At 36.2% G+C, this 14,262-nt stretch overlaps 1 protein-coding gene across 1 annotated transcript in view; it reads right to left on the bottom strand.

The window, feature by feature from the left end:
- The window catches only part of TMEM131 (transmembrane protein 131), a 96,809-nt gene that overhangs the window by 26,522 nt on the left and 56,025 nt on the right, over positions 1–14,262 (bottom strand). Inside the window, exons 12-22 of the mRNA XM_040546445.1 lie at positions 11,295–11,403; positions 8,825–8,933; positions 8,311–8,464; positions 8,038–8,208; positions 7,585–7,695; positions 7,363–7,497; positions 6,811–6,915; positions 6,477–6,563; positions 1,201–1,353; positions 981–1,056; positions 766–883 (exon numbers count right to left, since the gene is read on the bottom strand). Of these exons, the coding sequence (XP_040402379.1) occupies positions 766–883; positions 981–1,056; positions 1,201–1,353; positions 6,477–6,563; positions 6,811–6,915; positions 7,363–7,497; positions 7,585–7,695; positions 8,038–8,208; positions 8,311–8,464; positions 8,825–8,933; positions 11,295–11,403 (1,328 nt within the window). The remainder of the gene's footprint in view (positions 1–765; positions 884–980; positions 1,057–1,200; positions 1,354–6,476; positions 6,564–6,810; positions 6,916–7,362; positions 7,498–7,584; positions 7,696–8,037; positions 8,209–8,310; positions 8,465–8,824; positions 8,934–11,294; positions 11,404–14,262) is intronic.

The raw sequence follows: 14,262 nt of genomic DNA, 5'->3' as shown, positions 1-14,262 counted from the left end.
CTGTTTATGTCAAATTTATTCATGAGTTATTAATATATCAGCATTATAACAAAGAAGTGATAAAGGAAGTATGTTTTTGTTACTCTATTTAGTTACATAGTCATTTTGTTTTTCTGCAAATATGTACACATCTTTTGAAATGATAGTCTAGCTGTCATCACCACCAAAGACACTTGCTGTTACAGTAAACACCTCTTGAAGCTTAACTGCTTTACATATTAGAATACAGATATTTAAAAAGTATATAGAAGCCTACAGAGTTTTCTAAAAATTAGATAGCAGTGATTAATGACTTTTTATTTAGCATCTCTCAAGGAGAAATACCAGACAATTTGACAATTCCCTGAAATGATCTCAGAATAGCAGCAATAGAAAACCTTATGAAATCCTAAAGGGATATTGAGGTTATTACTTTAAAACAGATTAAGCAGAGATACTACAGAAACAGTATAATCTCTTTTAGGAAAGTTTTGCAGAATAGAAACTGTCCTGCTGTTGCCATGTTTTAAAGAACTGAAGCATGCTCCAGTTAACAGTAACTTCTAAGGCTGTGATTGACTTGAGGAAATCATCATTAGTAGTATATTTAACTTTTTACATGTTTTCTTTAAGGTTTTGCACAGAAGGCCAAGTAACTCCTTGACCCTCTCTCACAGAGCACCGCAATACACATATAAAAAATAAATCTGTATTTTATAATATCACATGTAACAGAATTATCTAGTGATTTAACATCTGAGGAAGTAACAGGCATAAAACACTTACCTATGGCTTGAGTTCTCTCTTATTTCTGTCCATGCTTTGAATAAGTTCTCGTGCAAATCCCAGTCAAAATCCCACACATCATCTTGCATTGATATGCTGTGCTGAACTTTAGGTTCCGCTTTAAAAACATAACATTTTTAAACCCTTCATGTAAAATCAATGCAAGGAGGAAACAATTGTTTTTTATTTTCATTAAAAAGGTGACTGTTACTTACATTTTGATAGAAAAGGCAATCCTACATAACAGCGATCCCCACATTGTAAACCAGGATCAAAATAAATATTCGCAATCTGCAAAACAGGTAAAATCAGACCAATTAACAAACTGCACAGTAAATCTGATGACCAAAGAAAGAAGGAAGAAGATTTGACCACAGGACACTTACACTAAAAGACAGAATTTGTGAACTTGTAGAAATAAGGCAAAAAACAAACCTTTGATTTTTTTCCTGGCTCTAAGTCTTCTTTATTACTTCTTAGCCTCTTATAATAAAACCTTACATCTTCAGACAGGGAGCGAATGTGTTGTATTTTCACTTTCTGAGAGAAGGAGTTCATAACGTTCAGACTCTGGTGAACTACTTTCCCCTAAAGAAAAGAAAGGATGAAAAAGGCCGCATGGCAATCATCTTCCCTAGCATATACATTTATGTAGACTGGCAAAGACCACAGTAGAGCTGCAATAAACTCAGATTTTAACTGTGCTTTCTTAAAAGTGCCATTTGTAACTTTAAGGTAGGTTTCTGTGAATTGGACATCTTCCTTCATCTGCTTTCAAACACAGTTCATCTCTCTTTTTAGAAAAGTACAGCTTAAGGGTTTTGGAGAACTAGGACAACAGTTCTGCTTAATCAAATCATGCTTTGAGAGAGTGCCAGAGGAGGAAAATTTTGGTTTTCTCAGCCCCTAGAAGAGAAACAAGCTTCTTGTAATAGATCTAGGACATAGTTACTACTAGTTAGGAATTATCTTAACAGAGCAGACAAATGAAGCTGCAGATTATCAATGCTCCAGGTGAGAGGCCATTTTAAAACACAAGTATAACCCTCCCTTCCTTTCCCAATGACATTAAGACACTAGGCACTTAAACTACAACATTTAAAAGGAAAACAGTGTATGTATTTTCCCCATCACACCTTTATATCCTGAACCTTCTTCTTCCGAGGCAAACACTATTTTATCTTTTAGATAAAGAATGTAAGGTTTCATAGTATGTCATGACCAGAATCATTGCAATGCTCAAGCTCTATACTCCGTACCCTTTTTAAAGCTCACTCCAGTGTGATCTCACTTTTAAGTCACTGATTCTGTAACCGTATTTTTCCTCTTATCTCAAAACCAGCCCTGACAAGCGTATGGCAAACAATACATGAAAGTGAAAGGCTACTCAAGAGTGGTGACCGGTTTTCAATCCTACATAAAAAACAAATAGAAGCAAATTTAAATGCCTAGGACTATCTTCTAATAAACAGGTTTTAATGTTCCCCTTAAATCAATATTCCAGTTGTGGTTTTGTTGGTTATTTGTTTTGTTGTTGTTTGTTTGTTTTTTTAAATAAATTTGTCAGGTGGGAAGATGAAAAGATGAACTTTGCAGGATCAAAATTTAACTGTTGTCTGAGGAAATAATCACATAGCAAAACAGTCTCAATGGTAACAACTGAAAAAGAAATGAGACAAGAATAATTCTCTAAACAGTATAGTCCTGTTAAAATGAATGGGAAGTAGAAATGACAATGCCTGAACTCCATCTACAGAATCCTACGAGTAACCAACTTCCACCAATTGGGCAAGATAAAGGTTCATTAAGCAACGTAGAACAAATGGAAAGTAGTATACTGAGACCCTTACACAGCTTTAAAACATGAAACAACAGACAAGGAAAGACTTTACCACTCAGTAAATAAAAAAAGATTAAAAGATAACAGATATTTAGCATACAGTTTCTCAAAGGTAATTTTGGTTCAGGGAAGAGTTGAGAGGTGGCTCTGTAAACTAACAATGCCCTTACAAAGCAGAAGTCAGCATAGCAAAGGTGTTTAAACCAAGTCACTGATCTTCAGAAGGCCTATATGCACCTATATTGCTGATGGAATTTTACAGAATATCAGCAATTTGACTTAGGTGCAGATACAATAAAATTATAAACAGAAACAGACAGCAGCATGGGGAGCTGGGCAACTGCAGGAGAATTACATCCTAGGTATGAATTGGTAAGTGTTACTAAAATTGTAGCACCTAGTTATTCCTGGATGTTATAACTGTCAGATTTCTCTACCAAAGGTTGGAACTAGAAGAACTAATGCTATTTTAGGCTTATTTTCATAAGTAACAGAAGCATTAGAGAACAACTAGATGCAAGAGTATCATGAATTCAGTGATCACAAGTTTAGTTTGCCTTTTTTTTTTGGATTAATTTCAATCTGCTTTCAGTGTTCTCAAATATCAAAAGAACTAAGTTACTAACTAACAGAAGTAGTCAGGGAAGCCAACTGCTCTGAGAAGCTTGAGGCCTGAACACAGAAAAGATTCTAGAATTTTGTCAAAGGTGATAATGCTCTCTGAATTTATACTCTCAAACAAAATGCAGAAGCTCAAAGGCTCCCTGAATGAATCATCTTGTGAAAATCTAAGATACATCTAGAAGTTACTTAGTCATTCTAGTTAGAAGAATGAAACAGAAGGTTAGAAAATTACTCCTTTATGACTCCAAATTTAACAGAATAGTTTATTGCAGCATTCAAGAGGGACAAAGATCTTGACAGGAATTAGGATATATAAACTAGGATACAGCATATAGAAATTGCTTAGTCTATGGTGAAAGGGAAATAAACCATTAAGTTATTTCTGTTTATCAAAGACTCATGGAGCAGTTGATGAATGAAGTTACAGATAGAAAAGTCAGTGCAATAAATATCCAGATAATGGTGAGGCTGTACTGTAAAATAGGACACAGATAAAAGATAAAAAGTAACAAATAATCCCTGCAACTGTAGGCATGACTGTTTGACCTTGAGAGTAACAACAGACTTCAGAACAATTTGTGAAGCACATCAAAAGAGAGATGGATTGGATAATGGGACAAACGTAGCGACAATTTACTGAAGTCCTGCTGCTTAGCTTGTCTTCCCCTGATGAGCCCTATTGCGTTACTTTTTCAAAGTGATCATTTATCTACTGAACATGAGGTAAAGCACTCGATAAAATAGCACTGAAAAAGTACTATTTAAGAGTACACAAGTGGTAAGATCAGCAAGAGGTATTAAGGAGCTATTAGAAGACGACGTAATGAACAGGCAGTGTTCTAAGAATGAAAAAATCAGGGTGAAATAACTCATGTTTATTAAAGTTTACTAAATACTGGTCTAGGAATATTTTTTATTAATTGCTTTGGTACCAAAAAGTAGGAAGAGAAAAGTTTATCTTACAAAGTTAAGAGGCATTTTCAGAATAGGAGGAAGAGCAGGACGGCATATAGATTGACCTACTGAACTTGAGTAGGGAAAGTAGATTGAATTCAATAATTGCAAATATAAGATTGTGAATTTAGAACCTCCCTGTTTGAAATGACAAAGCAGGTAGAGGGGATGAAGGCCTGTATCTCGTCATGGATCCCACAACAGATTAAGACTGTACAGGACAGACAAAGAAACAAAACCATTTCCACCAATATGCGTTACCTGAGGTATCCTCACTAAGAGATAATTAAGACTTGTAAGAGTGGTAAAAAACCTTACTCAGATGACAATGTACAATTGCAATCACTCATTAAGAAAAGAGACTGCTAAAGATGAAAGATTAGAATGATGAGCAGGGAAATGCACAGCCCGTAAAGTAAGATAGAAAGACAAAACACAAACCCTACCTCATGGCTTTTTAAATAAAAAAAACAACTACCAACAGGAAGCCCCAGCAGAAGCACTGCTCTATACCAATGTCAAGTGCTAAAAAAGAGGGCAGGGAACTAATTAAACTAAAGTACAGGGATGACATGGGATCAGTGGTTACAAAATGACAAGAAATAATTGTGGGCTGAAAATGCAGGAATGTTTGCAGCCCTAAGTACAATCCAAGGATAGCTTCTTAGTAGGAAGAAGGAAGGCAAGTGCCATTACTATCAAATAAAAGAAATAGTAAGAACCTTAAAATATTGTAAAAATGCTCTGACCCCCAAAGAATTAAAAAAGGGTCAGAGAAGATGCATACCCTTATCCGAAACCAAGAAAAGATCGGAAAAAAACTGTCCTGACTAAATACGGTGCTGTGACAGTGGGGTTACATACTGAAGGCAGCCCTGAAACATATGCCTCTAAGCTAAACTAAGCATGACACAGAATGTGTTCACATAGACAAGTCATCTGAGTGGTATACAAGAGACACCTGTCAAATAGGCACCAAGCCAGACATTGCTTCAAGTATTTGTACAGTGTAGATATGACCAGTCTGTTCAGGAAGGTGCTGTCTATAAGATGTTGATCTCAAAGTGACCTGCAAAAGACAACTCACCACTGACTGCTTACTGGAATGGGTTACAAAATACAAATTAAAGGTACAAACCTCTCAGATTCAGAATATATTCAGACTATATATACTATGTAGTCACATGGTCTAAACTTTGGGCAGACCTGTGCAGTGCCAAGAGTTGGAGTAGATGATCCTTATGGGTCCCTTCCAACTCGGGATATTCTATGATTCTATAGGAGGGATGGTGTTTTGTTATTCTATCATAACACACTCCCAAGTCAAGTATTTATTTTTTCCTAAACCTGCACAGTAGTCACAGCAAAAACACTGGAGAACTGTCCCTTTTTTGCATTGCTGCTTTTTCAAAATATATTTAAAGTAGTTTTACTATTTCAGAAAATTGCCTGAATAGTATTTCCATCCTGCTGTCTCTAACTCCTTTTGCTACTTTTTTTTCCGTTTTCAATCTCTCCCTATGATTTTCCATCATAGTATGTTCCTTACTCATTATAAAGTCACATGAAGCTCTGACTTCAATGAAATACCAATTGCAAAGTCATAACTCAATTCCCCATGCTTCTACGGTGATGCTGAATGCCCCATAAGAGAAAGGTTTTATCTGGTTAATAGCTTGGTGTGCAAGTCTGTAACCCTGAGCCTACCTTCAGCACTCACTCAATAACCACTACTGCAGGAGCAGGGATGAGAACAGCCTCTAGATATTTTTGCAGAGAGCTGTAGACGCTCAGAGCTTTCTTGCTTTCCTGTTCCTGTACTCCATGACATACCTTCAAAGATATCTACTTTCAGTGTGGAAACAATACAATAATGCTTCCACAGAGACCAAGGGTTTCTTGCACTAAAACTTCAGTTCATTAGCTAACTTTGCTCTCTGGCATTACACTTCAGAAATCTGGAAAGTGTCTTTATGCAATTTTATCTCTTAGTCTTCGTGCCAATACACAGAGTAACCACAGTAACTTTAGAACGAAGTTGCAAAGAATCAGTTTTGGGATCGTAACAGTATTCTAAGATCTCATTCAAGTGCTCAGTAGAGGAGAAATAGGGATAATTCATGCTTGGGACATCAGGGGGAAAAAGTGACAAACAGAATCATATAAATAAAAACGAATCTCTCCAGTAATTTGACATGTAACAATTCAAGACAGATCTCTCTTGAAAAGATAGATAGATAAATAAAAATAAAAAATACAGTAAGAAAATATTTAATGCTGTGACCTATCTTACCGGAAAAGAAGGTGGAAGAAAAACATGTTTGGGGGAGCAAGTAAGTGAGCCTACAGCAATCACTGCCTTCACTGGTATAGTTAAAATCTGGAAGAAAAAAAAGAACAAGGTAAGTTGAGGAAAAAATGTTAATTTCAGCTTTCAAACATCTCTTCCACTTTTAAATTGCATAGAGTAGCAAAACCTGAAATTTTACAATTAATGTAGCCTAGGCTATAAACACCTTTAAAACATGGAATATTACAATCTGTCTATTAATACAACCCTTCAAAATTCACACTTAAAAATTGAACACTCCATTTGGACAACACCCATGAGTATACAATAAATATACCTCATAATCTGTTGTGATCTGTACAGCTCCATCATGAATTCCTTCAAGTTCTTTTGCTGTTAATTTTACTCTAAACACAGCATAATAACCTGATGTTAGTATCACCTGCAAATGGCAGAAAAGAGAGTCATCCATTGTATTTCATTAAAAACAAAAAGAAATTTCACTAAGAAACACATCCAACAATCCCCGATTTCCTTGAACTGAATCAAAATCCAATTGAAACAGCTTACAGTGGTAAAAATAAAAATTCAGACATTTCTTGTGCTGATAAATTCCACTCTTCCCTAATGATTAGCATGATTGAGTTTACGGAGATAGCTTTCTGAAATTCCCCTTTCAAATTCTTACCAACCTGAAAGTAACACTATTACTTGGAATATATTAATAATAATTTTAAAAAGTTTACATGCTATATCTTACTGAATAATTCTTATGTAATAATTCTTATTCTCCCTATCCCTTGCTAAAATTAAATTATAAAAAACATTACACTTTTTTATTCCCCTCCAAAAATCTAGCTTTAAGCAATATATTCAAAGGATTACTTACTGAAGACTGATCAGATGCAGTAGCATTTTGTAGTTCATGGTGGTTTGCGATTACTGTTGTTCTGTTGCCCTTTTCAGTTGTTAGGAGTTCTATGGCCAAACCATCCCCTATAATATGCCAACTTTTTATAGCCAGCTTAAAAAGAACAAAGAAGGTGCTGTTTCAGTAACAAGACCAAAGTAAAATTTTTAAAAGGCAAGCTAAAAATAAACCCATCCTTACCTCTATAGGATTGCTGTTGATGACTGCAAATAAAATGCTGGTAGCTTCTGTTGCACTCAATATGCCAAAATCTATAAATCGTTCCTCAGTTTTTGGAGGCAGTACAAAGTACTAGAAAGATTGATAAAGGTGTTTTAGCATATGTTAAATATAAAATATGCTCAAATTCTACTAAGCTCATTAACGAATTAATAAGTCAAATGCAGGAAGCAATACTGTGATAACCTCAAAAGTCTATACATCTATGTATAACTAGAGGGAACAACATTTTTTTTTTTAAGCAGTAACAGAAGTTGTTTAAGGACAAATCTGGTGAAGTGGGTGACATTTTCCATATCTGTAAAATCTGTTAAAATTTTAAAAAAGCCATCCTCCCATAGAAGCAGAATAAAGGAAGTCCTATGAAGTCTGCCTCTAAGTAGACTGGAATAGCTAAAAAATGAAAATACTTACATCTAAAAATCCTGTGTATGCTCGGACAGGTAGGTGAAATTTAGAAGCATTGGTGATAAGTAAAATATTGTTATCTATGTGAACAGATGATGTGGAAAGCATAAAATGAAGTGTAAAAATATATCTGGATTCATTAGGTGGGATTAAGACAGGTTTGCTGAAGTTCTGGACCTAGATCAGTGAAGAATGAAGATCAAAGTTAAAATTTAACAAAGTGCATAATGCTTAAACATTTACTACTAGGTAAAAATGTTCCACTGAAACAAGACTTACTTTAAACATTGGTTTTGCTTCTTCTGGTAACACAACATCATGTATAAGGACTGCAAAATTGAATGTGTTTGTTAAATAGATTGGTCTTTCCACGGACTCAGAAGCACTGTCGCGGATGTGGAAGAGTGTAGCAGCATGATCAAATCCTAAGTACCTATTAAAAGAAAACAGTATGAAAAAAATGAAGACTTTCCTCAAATATACATGTATTTTTTAAATACATATGGAAAATCTGGAAAAATTTTCAACGTCTCATCTAGTCTTCAGCTACTCTGAAAAACAACTCATGCAGGTCACTTTGAATCCAAGCCTTCAAACCAGTTTGTGTTACTGAGACTACCTCATCTATTAGTGTAAAAACAGAAAATTTGTACCAGTAATTGCAGTTCTAAATTAGCTCCAGATATAGAAAACACAGGTACCACCTCTTTATATCCCCTCACTCCCCAAAAAGGCTGATTTTACCTTCTGTACCAGCATTTAGTTTTTGAACAATGTTCAACTGTAAACTTACCCATCCAATACTTCTGCCTGATATGGAATTTCAAGTTTGGAGTAGCTCTTCTCTTTTGCTTTAACAGTTATTTTCCCAGAAGACTGTGATGCCTTTTTTGCTTTTGATGCTATAAAAGAATATAAGCCATCCATCAGGTTAGATTAGCATGGGTGAAAAAATAAAAGCGAAGGGCTAACCCAGAGAAAGTACTACAGAAGAGGAAAATGGATCTTAATGAAGTTCCAATAAGCATCTGACATGGAGTGAGTCTTGGAAGTAAGAGATCTGAATTCATCTCCCTTATACCAGTTAGCTGACATACCTAAGTTATTGGCCTGGTTTCGTCTGGGACAGAGTTATTTTCTTCCTATTAGTTGGTATGGTGCTGTGTTTTGGATATAGCATGAGAATAATATTGATAACACCCTGATGTTTCAGTTACTGCAGAGCAGTGCTTACACAGAGACAAAGACTTTTCACTTTCTCGTGCTGCCCTGCCAGCCAGGAGGCTGGGGGTGCACCAGGAGCTGGGAGGGGACATAGCAAGGACAGCTGGCCCAGGCTGACCAAAGGGATATCCCGTACCACATGCTCAGCAATAAAAGCTGGGGGAAATTGGCTGGGGCTCAGCAGCTCAAGGACTGGCTGGGCATTGGTCAGCAAGTAGTTAGCAATTGCACTAACCATCATTTGTTTTTTTTGTGTGTGTGTGTATATATAAAATTGGCTTTAATCATTATTTTCCCTTCATTTTCTGTCCTAGTAAACTCAACCCATGAGCCTGCCGGTTTAAACCACAACAGTTATGTACTTTATGGAAGCCTTATTGTTCCCATCAAATAAACAAACATGTCCAGAAGATAGTTCAGATCCTAGATGAGCCAAATTCCCCACTTACAGTATGGATATCTCTCTCTACACTAACAGAACAGAAACTTGTTATGGCTAGGCTCTGTATTTACAACTACCGGTCGAGCAGAACCTTGGACCAGGAACACAGGGATAGAAATAGAATCAGAATCCATGCAAGAACCCAGACCACACAAGTGCCAAGAACAAAACTGACAGGTCTCTTCCAGTATCACAGAACAAGCAATGTTATCCTGATGGCAACACCACCAAAAAAGTCAACGAATTCAAATACTGGTTAGTAGAAATTGCCAGCCCCTAAAGCCCCTGCATACAGTAGGACAGCTGAAAGAGCAAATATTTATAGCAGGCAGCTTCACTGAAAATAATTCACCAAGTCAATCCTTTACACATAGTAAGCAGTTTGACTGGATTTTTTTCCACCTACCAATCCTTTTAAAATCTACCATGTGTTAGTCAGTATGTCCTCATACAACAATTTCTTCCAGCTTCAAAATCTGGACATATTACACCACCTCAGGTTGGCAGAGCTCAGCTATTTCAGAATTTAATATTTATAGGCTAAAACATATTTAACTCATCTAATAAACTGTAAGCTATTCAAACTGTGAAGTACTAATCAAAAATGATACATAAATCCTTTCTATGCATACAAATTCTGAAATTATGTCTACCTGAAAAACACTGCAACTATACAATTCCATTTTTAAACAATCCAGGCTGAGAGACTTACAGCACTGACTAGTATCTTAATGCAGTAACATCTGAATAGGTCAACAGTATTCTGACAGTTGATTAAAATTTCTAATGAAAATTGAGGTACCTTTCTACAAAATGTCGGCATAATATTTACAGTCACACTACATAGGAGGGAAATAAACCAGCACTTCTTTCATAAAGATGTAAATGAAAGTCAGTATCAAGATACATATCTTTGTAGGAAAGGTAACAGTGAAAGGTTTTGCCACCCTCATTCCACCATTCCATCATTCATTTGCCACCTTTTTCTTTAATATGAATTCAAGACAACAAATAAAGCTAGCTAAAGTAAGATGCTCAAGCACATGACAGAGCCCTGTTTCTGTCGACATTACAATATTTATGGGGGGGAGGGTGGAATAGTATTTTGGATTCTTCTTTAAACTTTGTGAAGCTTGAAGGGTCATCTAAGGGATATACTCTCCTTTAATTTACATTACTGTGAGGAATGTGTCTTGGTTTGTTAGGATTTCTCCAAAAAATGCATAAATAGGCATTGTAATAGGTTAATAATACTTTTTTTTTAAAAGGGTGTCTTAACATAAGAATGCCGCTTATGTTAAATACAATCTGATGTCCAATTTTTTAACTACGCACATATAAGATTGCTTAGGAATTCCTGTTCTTCTATTAGCTATCAGTCTAAGTTACTGGCCAATCGTGATTTCAGAAACGACCCTTCAGAAATACATGGTGTTGAAGGAGATGTAAAGATGTAAAATTTTCCAGATAGGTAAATTCCATTTCCTCCTCAAAACAACAATTACCATTTTGTTAAGAGACTGGAAAGCAATTCATGAAGTTTCAGGAAGTGTAAGAAGCATTTGACAAGTTCTAAGAGGAGAGAAGCAGTACTTACCATCAAAGCTAATACTTGCAACTTTGGTATATTTACTTTCAGAGGCTTTCAACGTAACTGGCTTGAAATGTACTGTTATAGCTTCATTCTGTGGTGTAGGTCTAACACTCTGCAAAAAGAATCAAAATATGAAGCATCTTTAAATTTATCATTGTTAACACAGTGTAGCCTTCAAGTATCTTTCAAAATGATACAGCTGCAAATAGTTTTTGCAGAGTTACTACAGGTCTGTCTTCTCTATAAGAGAGCAGAATTACAAGAGGCTTTAGATTTATTTTTTTTCAGGTCCTGAAAATTACTCAGTCACCATTCAGGAAAGAGGACAAAAGAGAATTCTCCTTGGGAAAACTGGGTAAAGTGACAGCATAGCCAGAAACACACAGATGAAACAGGAAAAAAATATATATTTTAAAATTAAGATTTATTTTTTATTCTTAATGCCACAGGGTACAATAGCTACAGACTATTTGTTTCTGCTTCATTCATTAACAAAGCTGTTAGCTGACTTGTGTAATTACTGGTGATACATTCAGCTTGTCTCTGATCCCATGCTAAGTCTGCAAAGCTGCCACAGGAATAAAAAAATCCGTACAGCGAACAGTTCTGTAAGTCTGAGACGATGTTCACTTTATAAGAAAAATTTTACAAGATTGCCTTTTGTAACTGAGAATTACTGTTTTAAACTAAATCGAAAAGGTGAATTGGGCTGCAGCAGGATTATAGATTTTGAGTACCAATATCTGAAGAGTCTATACTGATTGCTAGCAAACTTTATCTAGATTCCATGGATAGAAACTGGGTACAAAGCACTTAAATGCTCTTATTCTTATTTTGCATAAAATTGGGATGGCTGCCATGATTCCTCCTCCCCAGCTGTCGTCTTCTGCTGTAAGAACAGCTCAGCTGCTCATGTAGCAGCTGCTAAGCTACCGCAAATTACAAGACACTGCACTAAGGAAAGTGAAATGAGTGCTGGTTTACCTTATGCTATGCTGCAGAGGTTTAGCACCTGCTTCATCAGCAGCTGAGCCCTTCTTGCTCAGAGAGGAGAAAGGCAGAAAGCTAGTGCTACATGCCAGTTACAGTTCTTCCAGTTAAACTGTTCTCAATTTTAAATTAAAGTCATAAAATTTTGCATACATAATTAACTTCTGCTACATTATATAACTAACGCATGACCCTTAGAGGAAACAAGCTGCACTGCTCCTGTAGCTAATGAATAATCTGTTAGCTCAACTAGACGATTTTGTATTTTGGATTTACAGCACTGACCTTCGTCAACCACCTGCATATGCATGGTGCAGATATTTGATACCTCTTGTCATGAGTTGACTTATAAATATCACAATTTCTTTTTAATGAAATCCATATTAAAAAACTGAGATCTTGAGGTATCTTAAAAAACTTAAAAGCAGACAAAATTGAAGCCACGGTCAAGTTCATAATTTTTGCGTGGCTGAAAGAATAACCATTTATAGCAGCTTTTTTCATACAAATGGCTGTTTTTTGTGTTATTAAAGTTTAAAAGGATGCTGATTTCATTTGGCAAATCAAACAAAATACTCAAAAGGAGAGCCAATTGTCAGAAAAATGACCCGTTTCAGAGGTTTATTTCTTAAAGTCACAGATATAACAAACCTAGATGGATTTACTCAAAGTGTCCACAGCTAATGAATTTAGTTAAGGAAGGAATTTAGCACTGTTTTGTCAAAAAAATCTTAACTTTATCAGCCACATTTCTTTCTTGCTGCTTGACTACATGCTACAAAAGAGGGTAGATTTAGATTAGATATTAGGAAGAAATTTTTTACTTAGACGGTGGTGGGGCAGTGGAACAGGTTGCCCAGAGAAGCTGTGGATGCCCCATCCCTGGAGGTGTTCAAGGCCAGGCTGGATGGGGCCTTGAGCAACCTGGTCTGGTGGGAGGTGTCCCTGCCCATGGCAGGGGGCTGGAACCGGGTGATCTTTAAGGTCCCTTCCAACCCAAACCATTCTGTGATTCTATGATACTATAAACAGAAATACAACATTAAGACAACTAAGGGAAAAAACAAACTTCCTTAAGAATCCTTCCAACTATTTTCCTCAAAATTTTAACCCATTTCATTTCAAGCAAAACTTGTTTCCTGAGATGTGCTTTACGAACCATCAAATATGGATTCCTAAATAACAGATCACGAGAAAACATGCAAAAAAAGTTCCACTGAGAATCTAATACCACCAATTTTCTCAGAAAATCTCCAGTCAGCAACTTCTGTGCAGAAAAATCATTTCAAATACATGTGCTTCATTAACATATGGCCCTCTCATGGAGTGCCCCAGTTGAGTTTCAAGACCCTGTTTTATGAGAATACATTCAATATCGAGCATAACAGCAGAAAATGTGGACCTTAAACGTTCTGGAGAACATGAGATGTGGGGGGAAGATTTGTGTAATTGCCAGCAGTTACTGGGGGAAATTTATAAGGTTTAAGGGCTCACGGACTATACCCATTCTAGTAAGACAAAGAAGAGTATGAGCTGAAACATGTTCATCATACTGTTTATCTGTCAGCAAGCTCCCAAACATAGTTTTGCCTCATCCACCTAGCATATTGCTCTAAAGACTGAGCAGGCCATAGAATTTTTCTTATAGATAGTAAAGACAAGACCACTCTGGTACAAGAGGAAAAAAACCTGTGGATGCAGGCAGCACTCTAAGGGTGGTTCTATTAGTATCAGAACAACCTCTGTGCTGTTTTATTCACTTTAACAGATAATTTTGTCAGTTTAACTCATTTAAACTGGCCTTCAGTTTAAACAGGGACACAACTTAACTTCCACAGGAAATGGAAACAGAACCATAATGCACCATCCAGAACTGCCGTGTGACAAACTACTACTAGATTTTTATCTTTGAGGTAACTTTCCCTTGATTACTTTAGAGGCATGCACTCCAACACACAGACTGAAGACATAACTCAGAAGT

The sequence above is a fragment of the Cygnus olor genome, chromosome 1 (assembly GCF_009769625.2).
Source record: "Cygnus olor isolate bCygOlo1 chromosome 1, bCygOlo1.pri.v2, whole genome shotgun sequence".
Classification (NCBI taxonomy): domain Eukaryota; kingdom Metazoa; phylum Chordata; class Aves; order Anseriformes; family Anatidae; genus Cygnus; species Cygnus olor.
The sequence above is the reverse complement of the archived record's forward strand: the minus strand, read 5'-3'. Positions and strand labels throughout refer to the sequence as shown.